Below are 25,219 nucleotides of genomic sequence, written 5' to 3'. Positions count from 1 at the left end.
GGTCTGTGTTGTGAAGCAGCCACTGAAATTAAGTATGCTATGTATAGCTGTTTCTTGTTGCACAGGGTGGTTTACTTTGCTCTTGGCCACAGTTTGGCAATGGTCCTTCATTCTTGTGGGCAGCTGGTTGGTAATCATACCAATATAAAAAAGACGAACAATGATTGCAGCAGAGTTGGTATATAACATGGCTGCTTCCACATGTGCCCCAGCCTCTGATGAGGTAGGATAAGCCCATGATAGGACTGAAATAAAAAGTGCTGGGTGGTTGAGTTGGGCAGGTCTTGTGGCCTGGTCTTCCACAGGGATATGATCCCTATGGCATGTGATTGGGGCTGGTAGTGGCACAGGGACCATCTAGGTTGTTGTGGACATTAGGTGAATAATGGAACAACACTTTTGGAGGGGTGGAATGGATCTTGGATTGGATGTCTCTTATTTCAGGGCAAAATGACAAAACAATCAAAGTGTTGATGAAGGATGTGATTCGCTGTTCCAATCAAGGTGGTAGTGGGTGACAAAGAAGGCGCTCCTATGTAGCTAGTTCTGGGGCAGAGGGGGCGGGGGTGGGGGTGTATGCCATGACAGACTAGGTCTAAGGTTAGTGTCTGGCTCTGAAAGCCTTTGTGAGACCTTTAACATACTATACAAGGGAGCAGCTTCTGTCACTGCAGATCTGCCATCCCCAGGTGGCCAGGCTGCCGATGCAGTGTGTCAGCCCTCTCCTGCCACCTCTACTCCCTGCTTGCACCGCCAGGTGTCACTTATTCCTCTTCCCCCACCTGTACACTGCTATCCCTGCCCCTTCCTCACCCTGCTCTGGATTGTCGCTCTCATTCAACATGTTTCTGTTACAGTCTGGAGTGGCCAGAGGCAGCAGTCGTGTGTATGAGGTCTGCTTGCTTGAGTGAATGTGTGTGAGGTTCTGTTTTCTGAAGAAGTCTTTGGCTGAAGGTTAATATGTAACGGTGTTTTCACCATGCCTGTCTGCAACATAATGTGTAATTTTTACAGTGAATAGCAATCTATTGTTTTTATAACACAATGAAAAATCTTAAATTGTAATGCTGAATGAAAGCGCAGTTTGATTTAATGTATGCCCTAATTGTTGGTCAGTTTGTTTCTGCGAAGAGACTCGAGGATTCCTCCATGGCACACTCGCCGCCCAAGTGGCGGCGATTTAAATAAGATTGCATTGAAAAACTCTGCATCTGCTCTAAGGAGTTCGACTGTTTATTGCCTTGAAATGATCATTCCATACAACTATTAATGAAATAGGGGAAGTCAACCACTCACCAGAAAATTACTGATGTTTAGCACACACACACACACACACACACACACACACACACACACACACACACACACCTCTCTCTCCCCCCCTCTCTACTAGCTTTCAAGCAACCACTCATTTCTAATGTATGTAGATACTCTTCCACACATAATTACACAGTAACCCAAACTTTTTAATGCGCCTGGGCATGTACTTGAACACTATTCCATTTATTTGTCTCTATCCCACCATCAGTCAGCTACATGTGAGAGGCTGTCTTTCCTAATTTTTGTTTGTTTTGTCTTCTCTACCAGAATTTCCATAACTGCACCCACACAGAACTAAAACACTCATGGTCTTTACTGACAAATGTCCAATGCAGACTTCAGTCATTGGAATTCATGCATCAAAGACAATTTGTAACATCAAATCAAATCTAATCCAACTGACATTAGAGTACAAAACATTATTCCACAGGATTCTGGGATGAAACAGGTAGGGCAGGAAGATGAATATAAAATTAAACATAATAGAAAAGCAAGAGGTAAGAAATAATAAATGTGGGGTACAACCAAACAAGCAATAATGTTGGAATAAAATACCAAGAGACAACTCATTCAATAAAGAAAGCTAGAGTTATCATGAAAAGACACTAGATGTACGTGAATCTTTCCCCATATCTGTTATCCCATAGATCTCTCTTCTTTTTCTGTCTTTTGTACACTACCAAAGAAACACTCGACTCATAAATTACAAGAAGAAATCTGTCAATATTGTTGGCAGTCTGAATGAAACTGAAGCTGAAGCCATTGACATATTTAGTGAAGCCAAAATAGGTAGTTGATATCAGATGCATTGGCATGTCAAGGTCAAACCCAGTATTTACAAAATATTTCACTTGTTCGAAGTTAAAAATGTTTCACCAAGTGTATCAACCCTATATTACAGATCACAGAGTACATCACTGATGGAAGAGCTCTGCTGAACTGACACACAGCGAAAGTTCCTACACAACGTCTTGACATTTAGTGCTGCCAGAGGTCACTTTTGTAATCATTCAGTCGCCGATTGCAGTTATGAATACGTAATTTTAATAAAAATGTGATTACTGGTATACAATTATAAAACTATTTTGGTAGCAGGTAGAATCTAAAATATTTTCTAAAAACAGGAGGAAGTATGTAACTATGTGGAAGTAAAACAGTAAGCCGAAGAAGAAAACTTCTTGTTGAGATTACAACCTTATTTAAGTCATACTCCAAAATTCTGTTTTTGGAACATATCAGATACTAGAAAAATAAACACACAGTTGATGAACCCTCTGCCAGGAACTTGAATGTGATTTGCAGAATATGCATGTAGATGTTGATTCACTAACAACATGCTTGCACAGTGGAAAACTAGTTGATGATGGGATTGCCCAGTATAGAGCCCCATATATACTGGTAGCTTATTATATAGGTCATAAAGAGGCAATCCTGCACTAAGCAGTTTTAAAATCAATGTCCACAGCACACACCTGCAGAGGCAAACACATCGCAGGAGGTCACTGACGCAACAACACCTGCTCAATTTACCACGATACGTAGCACGAGGGCTACATATGATTTTGGACTCTCAACAACCATTACAAAGGGAAAACATTAAAATCTCAAAACCACAAAGATAATATGACAGCAGTGACAAAAAAAAAAAAATCACTAAGACCTAAAAGATTTTGATAAAACAGGGATATAATCATAAGTCTGATGTGAAATTAAGCAATATGTTCTCCTTGGGTATAAGCAAGGACAAAGCTATGATGAGGGTATGAGGTCATGGCAAAATAAATAGCCCATGCATATTCCAGCATAAGACGGGTGAGACAAGATGATGATCAGATCTGAGGTGATGTTAAATGTCAAATATTTAACCCAAACCATTGCTCATGGTCTGCTTGTGATGACACTTGAAACTAGAGAAATGATATGTATACAACAGCATTTACTTAATACTTTTAGCAATATTATCTGTAAAGCATAATAAAAGGAGCTAAAGCCAAAAAATTGCAACTACAGTATATTGTGAGACATTTTAAAGAAGTTGTTATCTATAAAATCTATCTGGTTGTTAAGGACATTATTGCTGTTTTGGTTCTGATAACTATTTATTTGTAAACTTTCAAGAATATCAAACTTCTTGTCTTTAGGTGTGTTGCGAAGAATCTTCACACTGTGGTTGATGCTGGTAATGTTGTGCTTCTTACAGCCTTGCAGACGATAACCGAATGCTGTGTCTTTATGTTTTCCAATATGTTCTCTGTATCTGACAAAAGAAGATCATCATGTTTGACCTATACAGAATCCTTTACATAGTCCACATTCCGGCTTATACATACCAGATTTTTTACATCTGTCATTATTTTCTCCAATCTTATGTCATAATTTATGATTATTCAGTGTTGTTGGCTTGAAAAGCTACTGAAATATAAAATTTATAGAACTGCCATTCAAATTTGTCAGAAATATTTTCGTTTATAGGCCATACGCACATCCTTGGGTCTTCCCTACAGCACTAAGGACGAGTTTGTGTGTCCCATGCCACCGGCCTTCCCAATGCTAGGGACGAGTTTAGGTGCGCTGAGTCACAGCTACACGAGCACTACAGACGTGTAGACACGCAGAGCTGTCTTTCTGCCCTGCTCTTCTAGTATCTGTTCAGTGGTCTGACTGTATAGTTAAAGAGTGCATATATGTTTGTTGCTGTGTTCCCTCTTTGCCGAATTCGACTTCGATTCCTGTATTTTTGTCAGTTTTCTTGTTTTCTACATGATAAATGTTACTTCACCATGGTTGCACAGATAAAGCAATCCTGGATATGTTCACTAAGAGCGACAGTGAGTGTGAATTATCTGACGTTTCTAACAGTGATGAGTCTTCAACAGAATCTTGGAGCTGTAGTCCTCAGCCCTTTACATCAGAGGGGAGAGCAAGAATTACAGTCAGCAGTTCCTCTGAATCCGAAGTGAAACGGTTCGGAAAAGAGCGCGGTTAAGTGACACATTTGACTGGAAAGAAACCGATTTCCAGCAGTTAAACCATTACTTTGATAACTCAAGTTCTGGACACAAATGTCAGTTACATACTGACCCAAGCATTCCTTCATTCTTTGTGATATTTATGTCTCAAGAACTGTTGCAATTTATTGCAGACAAAACATATCGTTTTTACATTTACACCAGAGAAAACACTACAGAATCTTTGAATTCTCGACTGTCAAAGTGGAAAGACACTGTACTTGAGGAAATGAATTGTTTTGTTGCTCTTTGCCTTCTAATGGCACAAGTTAAAAATTTAAAATTAAGTGAGTATTGGTCCTGAGATACACTTTTGAACACACCAGTTTTTAGCGAAATTATGTACTGACACCGTTTTTGTCTACTTCTGAGAATGTTACACTTCAGTGATAACTCTGCAAGTACTGGAGGTGACAGTCTATTTAAAATTAGGACGATTGTTGACAAAGTGCGAAAGATGTTTCGTAATTGATTTCGCCCACATCACAAGCATTGTATAGATGAAAGTCTCTTGCTGTTCAAAGGACGATTATCTTTTAAGTAATTTATTCCAACCAAGAAAAGTAGATTCGGAATAAAGACATTTGTACTGTGTGACTGCCAGAGTGGGTATATTTTAGATTTTATTGTATATACAGGCGCAACAACAGAAATTGGGTTCCACAATTTGGGAAAAAGTGGCAACGTAGTGGCAACTCTTATGGGACCATATCTGGAACAGTCATATTCTATGTCAATAATTGGTACTTCAGCCCGAACCTGTTCCTCTGGCTTCACAACCGTGGAACAGCCACATGTGGTACTGTTCGTAAAAGAATAGGCACAACATACCAAAACTGCAGAAGAAATTAAAACAAGGCGAAACTGAGTTTAGGTCCACTGACAAGGTCCTTACTATAAAGTGGTGTGATAGGAGAGAGGTGTACATATTGACCACAAGTCACCCAACACAAATGGTTGAAACAGAGAAAACTGACAAAAATACTGACAAAAAAATAAAGAAACCGCAATGTATTGTAGATTACAATCCAAGTATGGGTGCAGTTGACCATTGTGACATGATACTGAGCTCAGTGGGATCAGTGCTTAAGACTGTGAAATGGTATAAAATATTTTTTTCACATTCTGGATGTGTGCATTCTAAATGCTCATGCTCTCCACCAGTCAGTAACAGCGCGAAAAATGGCACTCGCAGAGTTTCACCTTTCTCTCGTAAGGGAGATTGTAGAAAAACATGTTACAGAACGGAGAAAAGCTGGTAGGGGAAGGTGCTATGATGACGAGAATCCTCTGCGATTCACAGGGAGACATTTTCCAGCTGTTATTGTGAGTGAACATTCGCAGAAAAGTACACTATTGCACAGATGTGTGGTATGCACGAAACAGAAAGTGCACCGGGAAACTACATACCAATGCAAAACTTGCAACGTTCCATTATATGTTGCACCCTGCTTTGAGACTTATCATAAAAAGAAGCATTATTAATCATTGGGAACTATATCTGAGAAAATTTATTGACGCTTCTGAATGAATTACTAAAAAAAAGGAAAAATGTAAAAAAAAATCTTATTTTTAACTTCGCCAGTGCTGGTCCAAAGCCCAGATTGAAAAGAAGGATGGGAAATACATGTAACAGGTGTAAAACTATTCAAACGAAGCCTGACTTCTTCATATGTAGCAGTTCACTGGCAAATGAATGGACTTTGTGATTGAGATGGCACAATATCTGTACTGTGGCAAATGTGATTACGCCAAGTACATTGCGCCAGTATAACGAAACCCATATATTTAATCTGCGTACAATACATTTAAATTATTAACACGTAAAAGTTATATTCTTTTATCCTTAGTAGTACAAATGTAGATCACATTAGGTCTACTTGTACAAAGCATGTTTTCCATACCAGATTTAAACGCCTTTGATCAACAAGAAACAAAATGGCAAAGTTAAAACTCTTTTCTCAGTATGATTTTTCTTGCTACTTTGCCTCTGTTGTTAGCCAATATTGAAAATTAAACTCATTGTACTGGGGAGGGTGGGGGGCTTAAAATTTGTTGTTTGAATGAGACTGGCTTTGAAGCATTAATATAAAACGGTATTTGAAAAAGAAGTATTGAATATACCCTCTTTCATCTTTTCATAAAAATCAACAGCTTTTCAACTAATTTGTAGATTATTGGAAAATAGTAGGAGAATCAAAAATTTTATTCCTTATCGTTGTGCAGTCAATCTATTGCACTCTAAATTTCTTTTTCATCACGTGTTCACACTACTAGATATGCTAACCCGAAGTTTACATTGTTTTCAGTCCTGATTTTCATGCCCAGTTGTGCAGCTTGGTATGTTTTACAGAGCATAGTTGTTTTTAGAAAAATTGGAACGAAAATACCGCATTTTTTACATTTTTACAAAATCTTCAATTTTGCGCTTAATTCATTCAGTACTGAAAAGAGCTAGGGAAATGAAACTTTATATTTAAGGACCTTGTGTTGTTAGGTTACTACATGCCAAGTTTCACGTTTGTCATAGCATTAGCTCAGGAGATGCAAGAAACCAAACTTTGAAATTTTTTCAGGCGCCTATTTTTTTGGCCAATTTACCTATAATTTTCTGGCTCAATATGACTCGTAAAATTCTTTTCATTATGATTCTTAAGAGAATGCATAAAGTTGTACAAGATGGCCAAATTTTATTTCTTTACAAAAACTATTGCCCAAGATATTACAGCTCAAAATCGCCAAAAATTCACACTGACTCTGTGCGCATCGTATTCAGCCAACAAATATTCGGCACAGGGCGGGTTGGGTAGCGCGGGCTGATCCGGTCCTGGCGGCGGCTCTGAGGGACAGGCACGCAGCGCAGGTAGCCAGATTATGCCGCAGGCCGGAGCACCTCAGCGCGCCAAGCAGGTGGCGTGCCTCCAGCAGTCAAAGGGTTAACTTTTATCTTATTTTGGGGAATCTTACTACTATTGTTGTTCAGTTTATTTTTCAATTTTTTTTTATAAATAAGTCTTGACTAGTTGGCCATTATATCTGTTGTATACAGCAATCTGCTTCAAGGTACGTAATTTGGTGACCATAAAATCTTGTTCTAGCGATACGACCTATGATTTATGGAGTTAAAAAATGCATGTTTATATTGCAGTGGGTGACAGGAATCTGCCTTTATAATGGAATCTGTACATGTTGGTTCACGGAAAATGCTGAACTTACACTTGCCATTTACTCTTTTAATAGGGTAATCTAGCACTTTCTCTTTGTCGCCTTTAATGAGGGCAATCACATCATCTGTGTGCCTCATACACATACAGTTTTATCTTCACAACTTGAATTGTTATTAAAAATTTATTTTCTAAATTAACAAAAATGTCAACCATCGTGCCTGCTAAGCAATTGTCCATGACCAGACCTTCACTCTGATGATAAATTTTGTCATCGAATGAAAACTAATTATAGGACAATGAAAGTTCCAATAGTTCAATCACTTCCTTAACTTCAGCCTGGCTCAATTTTTGGTGTGTTAATAAATTTTTGTTAATAATTTCTAGGCATTCCTTAAGAGGAATGCTGTTATACACATTCTTAATGTCGAATGATACCTATGTGGCGTCATTAGGAATGTCAATGTTTTGTAAAAATAATGCAAGTTCCACATTGGTTTTTATACTGAGTGAATTTTCAAAAACATAAATTTCTTTTAATTTCTGACATACAAATTTCTTCAGTTTGTAGTTAGGCACAAATCTCTCATCAACAGTCAGTCTAATGCTCTTTCACATTTAAGTACCTCGACATGGGAGCATAAGGCAGGAAGAGCAAAGTTCATCACCTTCAAACCATGTTTTCCCTTACCATCCAGAATTAAGTTGCAGTCATCTATTTTCTTTTTATAATTGAATTTATTGGTTGAATTTTTAGCAATGCTAGCAACATTATTTGCAGTAAAGAATTTTTCTGTTTTTAAAATGTAATCTTGATCGTGTATTACCATGACAGTAGTGCTTTTGTTTGCCCTGATCGCAATAGCTTGATTATCATGCAATTCTTTGTTAATAGAATTCGAGATAATTCTTTCATTAAAAGTTTGTGATAATACATTAAGCTCATTACTTATATCATCAGCTGAATTAACCGCCACTGTTACGATCTTTCTTTAGTTCATAACAGAGGAATGCAACACAATTGTGGTATTAGTTATTATTTCTTCCACATCTTGCTCTTTACATTTATTTAATATACTATAGTGCAAGCTCTTTTCTAGTAATTTTTCTTCTGCACCAGTGAAAATGAATAATACAAAGATTTTTAATTTGATTGGCAAAAATGGGTACATCATCTGGGGTAAATGCATTAGTTCTATAGGCATATGACACCAACTGTTTCAAGATTTTACTGTGTCTACTCTTAACGTGATCTGACAATATTTTGAATTTACTTTGGAAAAAATTTAACGCATCCTCAAATTGTGTTTTGGTAAGCATATTTTTAAAAACATCTTCTACCTTAACTACCTTAGTCTGACGGAAGTGAATCGTTTTATGGAAACCTCTTGCCTACATTTTCACCCGCATAATCTGAGACTTACTTATAATGTTACTTACAATTTTAGAAGAGCTCTTTATATAAATTATCTGTTGAAGAGGATAGAAAGGCTAAATTTTGTAATTTTCTTCTTGTATACATGACATTTCACACTACCTCAGAGCTAAATGTCATCTTGTTACACCTGTCTTCAGCAGGATCATGTATGGGCTATTTATTTTTCTATGACCTCTATGTAGCTGCATTGTAGATTTGTCTTTGTTTATACCCATGGGCAAAACACTGCTTAATTACACCTCAAACTTACAATTTCATCCCTATCTTATCTAAATCTTTTAGTGTCTTAAAGAATTTTCTTTGTCATCGTTGTCATATTACCATTGTGGTTTTGAGATTTTAATGTTTTCCCTTTATAATGGTTGTTGAGAGTCCAAAATCATATGTAGACCTTGGGCTATGTATCGTGGTATACTGAGCAGGTGATATTGTGTCAATGATCTCCTGTGATGTGTGTGCCTCTGCAGGTTTGTGCTGTGGACATTGACCTTAAAACTGCTTTATGCAGGAATGCCTCTTTATCGCCTGTATAATAAGCTACCAGTACATATGGGGTTCTATGCTGTGCAAACTTCATCAGTTAGGTTTCTACTGTGCAAGCATATAGTCAATAAATGTTACTATGTGATTATTTTTCTTCTATCAGACATGTTGCAAAGACAAAATTTTGGATTAAAACTTAGGTTGTAGTCTTAACAAGTTGTCTTCTATGGCTTACTGTTTTACTTCCACATGGTTACATACTTCATTCTATTTTTAGAAAATATTTTAGCTCCTATCTGCTAACGAAATAATTTTATGATTGTATACCAGTTATCAAACAATGGAAAATCGAAGACGGAAAGTAACAATATTATAAAAAGGATAGTTGCTTGTCACCATATAGCAGAGATGCTGAGTCTCAGAAAGACACAACATAAAGCCTGAAGTTCTGATAGTTTTTGTTGTGCCAGTCTACAACTCAACATATACCAGCTATCACATTTTTATTAAAATTACATATTTAGATTTTCAACTGATGATGAACTGAATACACAAGTGACCTGTAGCGGCACTAAATGTCAACATGTTCTCTAGTAACTTTTGCTGTGTGTCCGTTCAGTGGCACTTTTGCATCAGTAATGTACTCTGTGATGTGTACTACAGGATGGATGCGCTTGGTGAAATACTGGTTTTAACTTTGAGCATACTGTATATGCTGGTTTTAACTTTCATATGCCAATACATCTTATGTCAACTGTCCATCTAATTAAGATATAGAACAAATTTATAGCTCAAATTGGTCACATGTATTAACCTTGCCTGGCATATGTGCAATAATAATAATTCAATCTATGCATTATATTAATAACACGTATGCTAGTTTTCGCCCTTTGATTGTGGCACCATACACAATCATTAACCTGGCTCCAGGGAGGTAGGGTGCCCTTCCCTATTCCTCCACTGGGGTAATTCCTGCCTGGCGCGTCCATGTCGCGGGGGTGGACATCCTACACTTCAGTAGGCCGGAGTGCTAGGATGGCTGAGTTCAGGCAGGGACCCAATCCTGTGAAGTATAACACGGAACCCATGCCCAGGGTTACGGGTGAAGACCTTAATGGCAGCGACGGCAGAGAAGGAAGACTTCGGAACGGCGTAGCTGGCAGATGAGGCAACCCTCCTTTCTGGGGATTAAATGAGAAGGGAACCACTGCCTTGTGGTGGAGGAGAAACTCCAAAGGCTAAGGGAGACAACCCCAACAGAAAATCCTTCCTTGCGTTAGGCCTAGCAAGCCAGTAGGAAAGTCTTCATATATTGCTTTCAAAACACAGACCAGCCTCAGAACGAACCACTCAGGATTTGACCCCACTGCTTCTTCAAGTACTGGTGCAAATGATGGGAGACCTGATGCTATTCATCAGTACAAGAAGATGAAACCAACTGGACTAAAAAACAACCTAAATATTGGCACCCTTAATATATTAACCCTCAATGGAAAAATGGAGGAAATGACAGATGTACTAACAGAGAAGAAGTTGGATATATTGGGATTAAGCGAAACAAAGTGGAAGGGAAAAGGTGAGAAGAATTTGAGAGGAGGAGGAAAACTGTACTGGAGTGGGAATAACAGGTATGGAAGAAATGGTGTGGCAGTAATGGTGAATAAGAATGTACAAAGCTGTATTGAAAATGTGAGATATATATCAGACAGGATCATAATCTTAAACCTGAGATTCCAAAAAGAAACACTAAAAGTAATCCAGATTTATGCACCTCAAGTGGGATGTAGCGAAGAAGAGAAGATGGACTTTGAAAATGTGTTAGAAAACCATATAGAGAGTGCTAATATAGTGATGGGAGATTTTAATGCACAGGTAGGCAAAGACAGAAAGGGATTTGAGCAAGTATTGGAATGTTTTGGATATGGAGGCAGACATGAAGAAGGGGAAAGACTCCTGGATTTGTGCCAGAGGAATGGAATGAAAATAGCAAACAGCTGGTTTATGAAGAGAGAAAGTCATGTTATCACCAGATACAGTTGGGATGGAAGAACAAAGAGTGTAATTGATTATATTCTAGTAGATAGGGAATGGGGAGAGAAAGTAACAAATGTGAAGGTAATTCCAAGTGTGAGTGCAGATGGAGACCATAGATTACTGGTGGGACAATGGAAAAATGAATCAGTGTGTGAAAAATAGAAAATAGAAGAAAGTGATGAGGATATGGGATTGGAAATTGAAGGAGAGTGAATGTGCTGAGAAGTACAGAGAATTAATAACACAAAAATTTCCAAAAGAAGTTTTCTGCGATGCAGAAAAAGAATGGAGTTTATTCAAAGACACTTTAGTCGAAGCAGCACAAAAAGTATGTGGCAGAACATCTGGAAAGGAAAAAATAAGACAGACAAGTTGGTGGGATGATACCACAATCCAAGCTGTTAGAAGAAAACATGGAGCATGGAGAAAATGGTGGAAAACTAAAAATCACGAAGACCATAAAATATATATAGAGGAAAAGAAGAAGTGCAAAGAAATAGTGGAAACAGCAAAGAAAAAGGCATGGGAAGAGTTTACAAAAAAACTTGAAGATGTGAAGAGCAATAAGAAAATGTTCTATAAAATGATGAAAAATAAAAGGAAGGCTTCTGAAGTACCAGTAAAGATGGAAACAGAGGACGGTACCATTATTGAAGATCCAGGGAATATAAAAGATCTCTGGAAAGAACATTTTAAGAAGCTGTTAAACACTGAGGAGCAGGTACATGAGGAAGCAACAAATAATGAAGAAATTGAGAGAAGTTGGGAAGCAGAATTAGGACAAATTACACGGGAAGAAATGGAAAAAGCTGTGAAGAAGATGAATGGGGGGAAAGCCCCAGGACCTGATGAAGTATCAGTGGACATGATAAGAGCAGCAGGTCCAGCGGGAATGCAGTGGCTGTATAGAATACTATCAAGCGTGTGGAGAAATAGTAAAATACCTGATGACTGGAGAACAGGAGACATTGTTCCCATCTTCAAGAAAGGCAATAAAAGACTTTGTAAAAACTACAGAGGAATAACCCTCATGAGTCATACAGCCAAGATTTTTGAAAGAATTTTACTAAATAGAATACGCGAAAAGATAGAAAAGGAGCTGAGTGAAGAACAGCATGGGTTTAGGAAAGGAAGGAGCACGATCGACCTGATATTTTCTATCTGTCAACTGATGGAAAAAAGTTGGGAGTATAACAAAAGGGTGATAATGGTTTTTATAGACATAGAAAAGGCATATGACTCAGTTGACAGGGAAAGACTCTGGGACAAACTGAAGAAGATAGATATAGAAGTTGGATACATTAATGTTATAAAGACAATGTACAGAGGCCACAATTGTAGAATTAGAACACCATTGGGAAACTCTGAATACTTCGAAATAAGACAAGGACTTAAGCAAGGAAGTATTCTATCTCCTGTGCTTTTTAATGTTGTGATGGAGGGAATGAATAGGGCAGTTAAAGATATAGTAAAAGAAAAAGACAAAAAGATGATTTTTGCAGATGATATGGTAATATGGGGTGATAAAGAGGTAGATGTACAGTTACAACTTGATGCGTGGAAGGAAATAATGAAAAGGTATGGATTAAAAACAAATAAAGATAAGAGTTAAGTAATGGTATTTGGAAGAGAGAAAAGGATCAACGGAAATATCACCTTGAATGGAGAACCTTTCAAAGTGGTAGAAAGTTTCACTTATTTAGGGAGTGAAATATCTAGGGATGGAAGAATAACTAACGAAATTAATAGGAGGTTACAGAAGGGAGGCAATTTCTACCAAACAATAAAACATCTGATGTGGTATAAGGAAGTTTCAGGAAAGCAAAACTCCATATTTATAAGAATTATTACTTCGCTATTGTCACCTATGGTGGAGAAACATGGACAATGACAGAAAGAAAATGGAGCAGACTGCAAGCAGGGGAAATGAAATTTCTCAGAGCAGTTAAGCGAAAAACAAGAATGGACAGAGTAAGGAATGTAGAGATTAGAAAGGACCTCAAACAAAAAAGTATGAGAGAAGAAATTGAAAGAAAGAGATTAAGATGGTATGGGCATGTTAAGAGGATGCATGGGCAGAGACTCCCCAAAATTATGGAAGAACTAAAGATGGATGGGAAAAGACCTAGAGGGCGCCCAAGAACACGGTGGAAAATGGGAGTGAGAATGTCTGTTGAAAGGAGAGGTGTGACTTGGCAGCAAGTGGAGGAAGAAAAGTGGTGGGAGGACCGAGCCAAATGGAGAGGACTCGTCAGCACCCAGACCCGGCAGTAGCTGGAGCGGGATTCGGATATAGATAGATGCTAATTTTCATAATTTAATAAATTTTACATCTGATGCATACTATTCACAGATCAGTGGGTGGTATTGCTGCTTACCGAAACCAGTCATCATAAATAAAAGTTTTACAAATGCGATCTCAGCTGAGAAATCATCTTCCTTCATATTTCATTTTGGCAATCACAGTTGCATTAAGTTTAAAACATTAGGTAGCCAGTGTCAGTTAACTCTTGGATATGTTTATAATATAGCTGTAAGATACTCACTCTTCTGTTGGCTCAGTGGAGGCATGTGGTAGTTTTGTGTTGGCAACAGACTTGTTGATAGTTGGCGAGACAACCTTCTCTCCCTCTGATTTTAGCTGATCCACAAATGATTCCACATCCCTTGATTTACTGCCCAATTTCATTGCCTTTGCTGGAACTGTTGGCTTTCTGTTGAAAGTAGAGTCAAAAGTGATAAATAAAACCCGAGACACGTCACTATTAGATACCATATAAATAGCCCCATATGTGAAACACAGACTAACAATAGGTTACAAAAACTTTAGAAATGTAGGATGACAAACAAAACTGCAGTCAATGAACACTAAATTGCAAACAAAACATCTGCTAAACATCCTAGACTTTTATACTATAATAACACACGTCAGATGCAGGTTTTATTTTTGTACGCTATTGCTGTAGAAGCAGTGAAATCTAAAGCTGCTCTGAAGGCAGTGGGTATAAGGAAAATATGAAGAAATGGGACCTGGTTCCACGTTTTATGGAAACCTGGGATCACCGCTGAAGCAAAAATATAAGAGGAGAGATGTTCAACATATTAAAATTTAGATGAGTGTTTGGTATTTGTAACTTCTCATTGCATCTATTTCTTTTATAAACTTATTGAGTACTTTTCAGTTACTTTCTGCAAATTAAACCCTTGCCAAAATTTACAATGTGATGCACATCACTTACAATATGACACTCTCCCAGACCTATGATCAAACTTATAATGTGGGCGTATCAATTGGGTTATTATAGCCTCCACAGATTTTTAGAAATAAAAAAATCTAAGTGATCTGTTCATTGATTTTACAGGTCTTGAACTTCCAATGATTTTCTGGCACAAATTTGTTGCCCAGATCTGACTGTGCACATTACTGTATGCTTCATACACAGCTGTTCTTAGAGATGTATACGTTGATATTACGTTGTAACCTCTGGGGTTCCTTGGTTTGACTGACTAATGGTATGCTTCCGGGTGTTCTGCTACGCTGTTGTTTCCATTTTATGCGCGATAAGTTTTCTCTATCCGTTTCTCTGCAGTTCATTTTGTGGCAAGATTATAGTAGCTTCTACCACAGCAACATTCCCTGTATGGTAACACTAAACTGCTTTATTACTTTACTTATTGTGTATTTACCTAGATTATAGTTTATAACGTAACCCAGCTTCTGTCACAATTGTTGTGCATGTATTGGAATTGACGCTGACAACATTTCATCTGAGAAGCCAGCCCATTTACCACTTACCTCAAACACAAGGTGAGTACAAATAACTTAGGAGTAAAGAAGAGTACTCATCAAATAGCAGCAGCGTTGAGTCATTGAAAGGCGCACACAAAAGAATAAACACTTTGCTAGCCTTTGGATGAAATCCTTTGATGAGGTAGCGTACAAATACATCCAAAAATTCTGTCCGAAATTTTTGTATCATATTCTCGAAGTGAATACAGCACCAATATCTGGCACAAAAAAGGATGCATTTCAATGGAAGTAATTTTCAAAAGTTTCACTAGCTGGGTTATTTATTGATCTCTGCACACTGCATTTACAATAGCAGTCAGCCTGACAGAGCTGTGTGAGAAGCAACTAATGTGCAATGAGCTAGGAACAGCAAGTTACATTTAGCAGCATGGTCCATACAGAACAAGCAAAGACTCAATTATCTGATATCACAAAGCATATTCATTTTCCACTGTGAGCTATGGCTGACTGTAAACTAATTACATCTGCAAGAATCAGTACGAAATTGAAAACAAACGAGGATACCAATCCATATAGGTAAAAAAAAGCCAAATAGCATCATTTTAAGGGTCATGAAGAAACAGCTCCATTGCTGCATTAGTTATTAGAAAAATTACAGAAAATATAAACTCTGCTGATTAAAAAATACAATAATTTGAATGTTAGTTCTATTCGTAAATGCAACATGAGAAAATAGCACTGTAGGTTTTATATTACAGCCACTAAAGAATGCTATTGTTTGGTACAGCTACAAGCACAATATTGGTCAAATGCTGCACTGAAAGTGTGGAAATCAGCAGAACGATGTAATTAATTGATTTATGTTTAAATAACTGAATTGCATGAACACAACACCATATGACAGAACTAAGTAATACATATAAATACATCATATAAGCACACACATTTTCTAGATTTTGTTTGTATACTAATTACTATTAAGGAACTTAGTAATTACGTTTTCGCATAATTTGTGCAAAGTACAGTATACATTCATAAACACCGAATGATAAACAATGTAAAATCAGTTCCAAATTCTGAATCAAACCTAGGATAAACATTTGTTTTTCTACATCTACATCTACATATATACTCCGCTAGCCACCAAGTGGTGTGTGGAGGAGGGCACAATTCGCACCAAAGTCATATTTCCCCCCCCCCTGTTCCACTCACAGATCGCGCGAGGAAAAACGACTGTCTGAATGCCTCAGTACGAGCTCCTATTTCCCTTATCTTTGAATGATGATAATTACACAATTTGAAAGTTGGTGGTAATAATATATGCTTTACATCCTTGGCAAAGATTGGATTTCAGAATTTAGTGAGCAACCCCTTCTGTTTAGCGCGTAGTCTATCTGCAAGTGTGTCCCACTTCAAGCTTTCTATGAGATTTGTAACGCTCTCGCAATCGCTAAATGTACCAGTCACGAATCTTGCTGCTCTTCTTTGGACTTTCTGAATCTCTTGAATCAGACCCAACAGGTAAGGGTCCCATACAGACGACAATACTCTAAGACTGGATGAACTAACGTATTGTAAGCTATTTCCTTCATTGAAGGACTGCATCACTTCAGGATTCTACCAATAAATCGCAATCTAGAGTTCGCCTTACCCGTTACTTGTGTAATATGATCATTCCATTTGAGATCATTTCGAATAGTCACACCCAGATACTTGTCTGATGTTACCGCTTCCAAAGACTGATCATTTATTTTGTACTCATACATTAATGGGGATTTTTGCCTTGTTATACGCAGTAGGTTACACTTACTAATATTAAGAGATAACTGCCAGTCATTACACCACACATTTATTTTCTGCAAATCTTCAGTGATTTGTTCACAACTTTCGTGTGATACTACTTTCCTGTAGACTACAGCATCATTGGCAAACAGTCTAAGGCCGCTGTCAATACCATCAACCAGATCGTTTATGTAAATCATAAAAAGCAGATGACCTATTACGCTGCCCTGGAGCACACCTGAAGTTACTCTTGTTTCTGTTGAAGTTACCCCGTTCAGGACGACATACTGCTTCCTGTCTATCAGAAAACTTTCTATCCAACCGCATATGTCATTGGATAGACGGTAAGCGCGCACTTTTTGTAGCAAGCGACAGTGCAGAACTGAGTCGAATGCCTTTCGAAAGTCGAGAAATATGGCATCAACCTGGGAGCCGGTATCTAGAGCCTGTTGTATATCATGCACAAAGAGGGCCAGCTGTGTCTCGCATGACCACTGTTTCCTAAAACCATGCTGGTTTCTGCAGATGAGCTTCTGAGTCTAGAAAGGTCATTATGTCTGAACACAAAATATGTTCCATGATTCTACAAAAAATTGATGTCAGTGAAATTGGCCGGTAATTATGTGCATCCGATTTTCTATCCTTTTTATAGATTGCTATGACCTGGGCCTTCTTCCAGTCCCGTGGAACTTTCTGCCGTTCCAATGATCTCTGATAGATGACGGATAAGAATGATGCTATATTTGTAGCATAGTCAACATTAAATCTTACGGGGATACCGTCTGGGCTAAATGCCTTTCTGGCGTTTAAGGATCTTAATTGTTTTTAGAATGTTAAAAAGTTGCATGAAACCAACAGTTTATACATGTCGGTAATTTTATGAATTAACGTTCATAACTGTACCTTTTAGTGAAATTGACAGTGCGAAATATGTTAAATTGGAAGAGAGCAGCCTGGAAGTACATAGGAACATAGCTTTTCAGTAGTTTTTCAATGGCTCTGTAGATGGAGATTCTGCCACACAGGTTGTTAAGACTCTTATGATTTTCAATTTCAGTTTTATAACAATCATGGAAATTCCTGGTGCAGCAATTTCAATTTTAACACACTTGAAACATTCAGAAGGTGGAGTGTATGGTTTCAACACAAGCAAGGTTGTATAAGAGAATCAAATTAGGACTTTTAATATTTTCAGGATCATCTTGGGGAAGATGATCATTTAAAGAGCTGCTGGATTTCAAAATGATAAACATGTTGTTGTTGTTGTTGTTGTTGTTGTTGTGGTCTTCAGCCCTGAGACTGGTTTGATGCAGCTTTCCATGCTACTCTATCCTGTGCAAGCTTCTTCATCTTCCAGTACATACTGCAACCTACATCCTTCTGAATCTGTTTAGTGTATTCATCTCTTGATCTCCCTCTACGATTTTTACTCTCCATGCTGCCCTCCAATACTAAATTGGTGATCCCTTGATGCCTCAGAATATGCCCTATCAAACGATCTCTTCTTCTATTCAAGTTGTGCCACTAATTTCCCTTCTCTCCAATTCTAATCAATACCTCCTCATTAGTTATGTGATCTATCCATCTAATCTTCAGCATTCTTCTGTAGCACCACATTTCGAAAGCTTCTATTCTCTTCTTGTCTAAACTATTTATCGTCCATGTTTCACTTCCATACATGGCTACACTCCATACAAATACTTTCAGAAACAACTTCCTGACACTTTAATCTATACTCAATGTTAATAAATTTCTCTTCTTCAGAAATGCTTTCCTTGCCACGGCCAGTCTACATTTCATATCCTCTCTACTTCGACCATCATCAGTTATTTTGCTCGCCAAATAGCAAAACTCGTTTGCTACTTTAAGTGTCTCATTTCCTAATCTAATTCCCACAGCATCACCCGATTTAATTCGACTACATTCCATTATTCTCGTTTTGCTTTTGTCGATGTTCATCTTATGTCCTCCTTTCAAGACACTGTCCATTCCGTTCAGCTGCTCTTCTTCAAGGTCCTTTGCTGTCTCTGACAGAATTACAATGTCATCGGTGAACCTCAAAGTTTTTATTTCTTCTCCATGGATTTTTATTCGAACTCTGAATTTTTCTTTTGTTTCCTTTACTGCTTGCTGAATATACAGATTGAATAACATCGGGGATAGGCTACAACCCTGTCTCAGTCCCTTCCCAACCACTGCTTCCCTTTCATTCCCCTCTACTCTTAATAACTGCCATCTGGTTTCCGTACAAATTGTAAATAGCCTTTCGCTCCCTGTATTTTACCCCTGCCACCTTCAGAATTTGAAAGAGAGTATTCCAGTGAACATTGTCAAAAGCTTTCTTTAAGTCTACAAATGCTAGAAACGTTGGTTTGCCTTTCCTTAATATATTTTCTAAGGCAAGTTGTAGGGTCAGTATTACCTCACATGTTCCACCATTTTTATGGAATCCAAACTGATCTTCCCCGAGGTCAGCTTCTACCAGGTTTCCATTCGTCTGTAAAGAATTTGTGTTAGTATTTTGCAGCCATGGCTTATTAAACTGATAGTTAGGTAATTTTCACATCTATCAATACCTGTTTTCTTGGAATTATTATATTCTTCTTGAAGTCTGAGGGTATTTCGCCTGTCTCTTACATCTTGCTCACCAGATGGTAGAGTTTTGTTAGTCCTGGCTCTTCCAAGGCTGTCAGTAGTTCTAATGGAATGTTGTCTACTCCCGGGGTCTTGTTTCAACTTAGGTCTTTCAGAGCTCTATCAAACTCTTCACACGGCATCATATCTCCTATTTCATCTTCATCTACATTCTCTTCCATTTCTGTAAGATTGTCCTCAAGAACATCGCCCTTGTATAGACCCTCTATATACTACTTCCACCTTTCTGCTTTCCCTTCTTTGCTTAGAACGGGGCTTCCATCTGAGCTCTTGATATTCATACAAGTGGTTCTCTTTTCTCCAAAGGTCTCTTTTAATTTTCCTATAGGCAGTATCTAACTTACCCCTAGTGAGATATGTCTCTACATCCTTACATTTGTTCTCTAGCCATCCCTGCTTAGCTATTTTGCACTTCCTGTCGATCTCATTTGAGACGTTTGAATTCCTTTTTGCCTGTCTCATTTACTGCATTTTTATATTTTCTCCTTTCATCAATTAAATTCAATATCTCTTCTGTTACTTAAGGATTTCTATTAGCCCTCGTGTTTTTACCTACTTGATCCTCTGCTACCTTCACTATTTCGTCTCTCAGAGCTACCCATTCTTCTTCTACTGTATTTCTTTCCCCCAGTCTTGTCAATTGTTTCCTAATGCTCTCCCTGGAGCTCTCTAGAACCTCTGGTACTTTCAGTTTACCCAGGTCCCATCTCCTCAAATTCCCACCTTTTTGCAGTTCCTCCAGTTTTAATCCACATTTCATAACCAATAGATTGTGGTCAGAGTCCACATCTGCCCCTGGAAATGTCTTACAATTTAAAACCTGGTTCCTGAATCTCTGTCTTATCATTATATAATCTATCCGATACCTTCTAGTATCTCCAGGCTTCTTCCATGTATACAACCTTCTTTCATGATTCTTGAACCAAGTGTTAGCTATGATTAAGTTATGCTCTGTGCAAAATTCTACCAGGCGGCTTCCTCTTTCATTTCTTCCCCCCAGTCCATATTCACCTACTACATTTCCTTCTATCCCTTTCACTACTATCAAATTCCAGTCACCCATGACTATTAAATTTTCGCCTCCCTTCACTATTTGAATAACTTCTTTTATCTCATCATACATTTCATCAATCTCTTCATCATCTGCGGAGCTACTTGGCATAGAAACTTGTACTACTGTGGTAGGCCTGGGCCTTGTATCTATCTTGGCCACAATAATGCGTTCACTATGCTGTTTGTAGTAGCTTACCCGCATTCTTATTTTCCTATTCATTATTAAACCTACTCCTGCATTACCCCTATTTGATTTTGTATTTATAATCCTGTATTCACCTGACCAGAAGTCTGGCCCCTCCTGCCACCGAACGTCACTAATTCCCACCATATCTAACTTTAACCTATCCATTTCCCTTTTAAAATTTTCTAACCTACCTGTCCAATTAAGGGGTCTGACATTCCACGCTCCGATCCGTAGAATGCCAGTTTTCAGTTTTCTTTCTCCTGATAACAACGTCCTCCTGAGTAGTCCCCTCCAGTAGATCCGAATGGAGGACTATTTTACCTCCGGAATATTTTACCCAAGAGGACACCATCATCATTTAACCATATAGTAAAGCTGAATGCCCTCGGGAAAAATTACGGCTGTAGTTTCCCCTTGTTTTCAGCCATTCGCAGTACCTGCACAGCAAGGCCATTTTGGTTAGTGTTACAAGGCCAGATCAGTCAATCATCCCAAGGCCAGATCAGTCAATCATCCAGACTGTTGACCCTGCAACTACTGAAAAGGCTGCTGCCCCTCTTCAGGAACAACATATTTGTCTGGCCACTCAACAGATACCCCTCGTTGTGGTTGCATCTACGGTACAGCTATCTGTATCACTGAGGCACGAAGGCCTCCCCACCAATGGCAAGGTCCATGGTTCATGGCCGGGGGGGGGGGGGGGGTGGTTGATAAACATAGGTGAACTACATTGCAATATGGATTAAAATCAAACTGTATGCTGACTATGTTCTTTAGCTGGTTCATCCATTTTCTGGCCTACTAGTCAAAACACCATTTAGTTATTTCAATTTTTAATTACTTTTTGGAACATAATGTAAGAATGTATAGTCTCCGTTGGACAACCATGAGCTGATGTAGGTCACATACCGTATCTTCTGCAGGGCCGTTGCTGCATGTTCTCTTGCCATAGACAAGAACTGAAAAATGATGCCCCCTCGTTTTTACTACCATTGGTCTCCACAATATCCCCACCCCCCTCCACCTCTGCCACCATGCAACAGCACAACAATGCAAATCTGTTAGCCTTTTAATCATTAAACTTACATGACCAGAAGTCTTCATTTTCTGGGACAGTCCTCAATTTTCATGTTTTATTCTCCATTCCTTCAAAATCGACAAAACTGACTGAGGACAATAAACGTCATCAGTTGCTTGTTTTTTGTCCTCAATTAGTGGAAGTTCCCAAAATAATTGAAACAGGAGGAATGTGCTGAACATTTTCAACTAGAAATCAACCAAATACATTTATCTTATTTAATCACAAAAATGCATGTTCCCTTTTGGACTCAGTAGCGACTGCTTTAGTTTTGAGGTAGGTAGAGGCAATTGTTTACTTTCATCAAAGTAAGTAAATACTTACTGCTAAATGCTCCGCATGCTTCTGAAAACAATTTGGCGTTTTAATTTTTCCTTTTTTCTATTTTTTCTTCTTATTTGCTCAATTTTTTGCTGTTTGATTTGAAATTAATTTTTTGCCCCTAAAATTTGCTACCTAGTCTTGCATACTGATAGAAACAACCCTGATCTTCTGTTAGTGACAGAATTGTTTGTCAATATAAGAAGTGTATCATATTTCAACAGTGCAATTTGCAAACAGTCAACTCAAAACTATAAGCTACAGAATAAAAACAAATCACATACTACACACAAACACATCAACAGGAAGCTCACTGTCTGCCTGCATATTAATATGACATTGGCCTGAACTTTCTGTTGATGTGTTTAAGTTAAGTGTGTGATTTGTTTGTACCCTGTACAATGAGATTATTCACTGCACATGACAATATTACATTAGAATGCCTTCAACAGGCCAGGCGTGCATATTTTGAGTGATCACCAAAAGCAGCGACGCAACGCTTGACCATGTTCTCCCAATAATTTCAAGAAAGTACATCACTGTATTTTCATTAGTTGTAACCGATTCTGAAGTAGTGTATTAATACAAGGCCCACCATATTTTTTGGGTCCAAACAAGGACATATTTTTGAAATTACTTAAAAGTCTTACCAGCTTACTGAAACATTAAACATCAAACATTAAACATCACCCCCGGAAATGGTTAATGTACCATGTGGGCAGAGCAACCAATTCCTCAAATAGGTCTGTCTAAATCACTCCAAACTACTCTGAAAACATTTTCATTCCCCTTTCTCTTCACGCTACCTAAATTGCTGTAGAGTTCTCAACAGTATAACAATCCAACTTTTCTTCAAGTTTACATTTTTCCACACACTGCAAAAGATAGTGTGTCAAAATTTGAGCAGTTTCACTTGCACTTTATCGAAACTTAGAAAGTGTAACTTGAATTCCCTCCCCCAGATTGAAATATCAAGTTTTATTTAACTTCTATCTGAGCTATCCATCGTTATTGTTGCACAATGTTTGCCAAAGAATGCAACATTTGAGTTCAAACAGCTAAAAATTTTGAGTCATACAACTTTTTACCAGTTTAGATGTGCGGTTTTGAAATATCATATCTAGCAGTATGGAATGAAGCTGTAGCATCTTTAGCAGCACACTCCAGATCACAGTCACACCATTGGCTCAAAATTCTCTTGTACATATTGTGCAATACACATGTTCACAGCTAACTATTTTTTGTAATTTTAGCCTTACATGTTGTATGCCACTTTTTGAACATTCTCTCACAACCATTCCTCTGTCAACTGATCTCGGAGCAAGTGCTGACATCGAAGGGGAGACGCGCCTAATGGTTCCGCCACAACTTTTCACTTATTGCTAGTTGTTTGGGGATACAACAGGGGCAATGTGTTTGTTGTTTTCATGTGTGAAGTTAGACAATAGTTCATTAGGACTTATTAGTTGGTAAATTATTTATGCTATGCTAATTCAAATGGACCATTCAGTTTAAATGAAACCCTTTCTTTTAAGAGAAATTGGTAACTGACTATCGACATATAGATGGTAGGCAATGAAAACCTCATAGCTCCTTCTGCCTGTGAAAACTCTTAATTCCAGTTGCCAGTAACTCCACAATCAAAGAAAGTTTTGGAAGTGTGTGGATTTTTCCTAATCTGTCAATAACTAGGCTTCTACTACACAGTTACACATGTAGCAATTTTCTGTATCACTTTACATTATTTTTTAAGAAACTGTTTTTGCTTCACCTACAAAATTTAACTAAATGGAGTTACAAGGTTTTCAATGCCTGCCATTGATGTGCCATGTGCCAATCACCCAATGTGGCATCAACTGAGTAGACTCGCAACAAGGCAGCCAAACATCCCCAGGTGGTGACACCCAGCCGTCAATGCCATATGATCATTTCATTTCATTATTTGGTTCATTAGAATGCCATTAGTGCTACATTTGACATTTGTATCATTATAAATTAATACATAGTTAATTATTTCACCAGTTATCCTTAAGCTTGTTTATCATGGAAAATAGGCCTGGGCGTTTGTGCCTGCCAACCATTCTGTCTATATCTCTGCGTATACACTTGTCATAAAACCTGTGTATAAGAGTCAGCACCTGGTAATTGTTCTGGTAACATATCAGTTTGTTACTGACTCACTAAGTAAGCCATCATCAAGAACTGGCAAATCATGAATTGTGGAAATACGAGGGTTGGAAGAGTCCGAAAATGAAGAAACCACTTCATGGCATTCGCTTCAGAACTGTTCCAGAGATTCGACAGGCAGTAGACCGCTCCTTTCGTACAATCAACAGAACAGGTTCTACTAATGGTGTACTACACCTTCCACATCGCTGGCAACGGGTTCTACACAACGCTGGTGACTACTTTGAAGGACAGGAACAGGTGCAAACATGTAACTCTTTTGTATTGGTTGTGAATAAATAGTTACCACTACTTAAGTTCCAGCCCTTGGATAATGTGTAGAGATAAAAGCGATGAGCTTGTTAGGGAACTGCTTACAAAATATGTTGCCACCTTTTATAGAGTTAATCCAGTGTGATTACTAGTCTGGTCTTTGTGAAATATTTCTGATTACTTACTGAATGGCAGTGAAGCTGGGTTTGCTAATTTCAGGTGACAAATTTGCTGAATCACCAACAATTGGTGAAGGTGTGAATCCTGCACCACTTCCAAAGCCACCTCCCCCATACCCTGGACTCTTTATGCCTTTTTTGGAGGCCTCCATCCTCTGTCGTTGCAATTCTTTCGCCTTTTCTCTCATCTTATTCTTCGCTTCTCTTTCTTGAGTCTGAAATGGAGGAATGTTAACATCACACATTAGTATATTCATTACTTCTATAATTGCTGCAACACTTTGTGAAACAGAAAGTGCACATGGTATGTCAGCATAGTCAATATCA

At 38.1% G+C, this 25,219-nt stretch overlaps 1 protein-coding gene across 2 annotated transcripts in view; it reads right to left on the bottom strand.

Annotated features, from left to right (window-relative positions):
- Positions 1-25,219, bottom strand: part of LOC126236155 (coatomer subunit delta) — a 131,200-nt gene that overhangs the window by 64,927 nt on the left and 41,054 nt on the right. For both annotated transcript variants that reach the window (XM_049945241.1, XM_049945242.1), the window contains 2 exons: positions 24,899-25,107; positions 13,994-14,161 (listed from right to left, as the gene is read on the bottom strand). In XM_049945241.1, the coding sequence (XP_049801198.1) occupies positions 13,994-14,161; positions 24,899-25,107 (377 nt within the window). The remainder of the gene's footprint in view (positions 1-13,993; positions 14,162-24,898; positions 25,108-25,219) is intronic.

The sequence above is a fragment of the Schistocerca nitens genome, chromosome 2 (assembly GCF_023898315.1).
Source record: "Schistocerca nitens isolate TAMUIC-IGC-003100 chromosome 2, iqSchNite1.1, whole genome shotgun sequence".
Taxonomy (NCBI): domain Eukaryota; kingdom Metazoa; phylum Arthropoda; class Insecta; order Orthoptera; family Acrididae; genus Schistocerca; species Schistocerca nitens.
Note: the sequence above shows the minus strand (reverse complement) of the source record. Positions and strands in the feature narration are given on the sequence as shown.